General features: G+C 38.4%; 1 protein-coding gene across 1 annotated transcript in view; it reads right to left on the bottom strand.

Annotated features, from left to right (window-relative positions):
• Window positions 1-1188, bottom strand: part of LOC106875605 (telomerase protein component 1) — a 214501-nt gene that overhangs the window by 132661 nt on the left and 80652 nt on the right. The window contains exon 30 of the mRNA XM_052966744.1: window positions 569-581. Coding sequence (XP_052822704.1) covers window positions 569-581 — 13 coding nt within the window. The remainder of the gene's footprint in view (window positions 1-568; window positions 582-1188) is intronic.

Below are 1188 nucleotides of genomic sequence, written 5' to 3'. Positions count from 1 at the left end.
GCCAATGAAATTAAAAAGTTCACAAAATAACCAAAGAGAAGGTATCTACATGGATGCTTAACCTGTTATAAATAGCAGTTTTCCAGCAGGTTTTTAAAAAGGAAGGACACACTGGATTATATAGTTTTAATTATTATTTATCTTATTTATGCGCCCTTTTTAAAGCCTAGCCAGGGTCATGGGTCCAGTTTCCTGGTTTCTATGGCGTATGTGTTCCCCCCAGCTGAACGGGACGCCAGTCCATCGCAGTGTTACTCAAGAAACAGGAAGAAAAATTGAGAGAAAGTTGTGGTGAAAGAATACAACAGGGGTTGCCACCACCCCCTGCCAGAGCCTCGTGGAGCTTTAGGTGCTTTTGCTCAATAAACACACACAACGCCCAGTCTGGGAATCGAAACCACGATCCTCCGACCACAAGTCCGCTGCCCTAACCACTGGGCCATTGCACCTCCAGTTTTAGTTATACTCTGCATGAATCAAAGACTGACTAACATCAGCAACAAATGGAAACGTCTCTGCCTGGTCAATCAGTTTGCTAGAAATAGCAGTCAGATTTCACTAAAATTACACCCTGCTTTTGTCTAAACAAATTACACATTGGATAATATAGTCTTAGATACACTATGCCTTCAAAAAGAAAAAGAAAGAATGAATAGTGAAAATGGTGATGGCTGTAAACCTTCTGCCCATAAGTTCACCTGATCAGGGTTAATTTGGGCCCAAATGACAATAAGTTATGAAGCAAAGATTTGATTACATTAAATCATAATATTAAAACGGTGATTCCATTATAATATATTTTCCCTTTTTTTTTAATTGTTTCAGTCATTTGACTGCAGCCATGCTGGAGCACCACCTTTAGTCGAACAAATCGACTCCAGGACTTATTCGTTGTAATCTTAGTACTTATTCTATCGGTCTCTTTTGTTGAACTGTTAAGTCATGGGGACATAAACGCACCCACATCAGTTGTCAAGCAATGGTGGGGGTGACAAACACAAGACACACAAATACATACGTATATATATATACATATACAGCTGGGAAATGAATGGAATGCCTGGTGTGTACCTTGTTGTGGCTACCCACTCCTAAAAAAATGGGGAATACACCTGGGTATAATATATATTTGTGTGTGTACGTGTGTATGTATATATATATATATATATATATATATATATATATATA

This window comes from Octopus bimaculoides, chromosome 3 (genome assembly GCF_001194135.2).
Source record: "Octopus bimaculoides isolate UCB-OBI-ISO-001 chromosome 3, ASM119413v2, whole genome shotgun sequence".
In the NCBI taxonomy this organism is placed as follows: Eukaryota; Metazoa; Mollusca; class Cephalopoda; order Octopoda; family Octopodidae; genus Octopus; species Octopus bimaculoides.
Note: the sequence above shows the minus strand (reverse complement) of the source record. Positions and strands in the feature narration are given on the sequence as shown.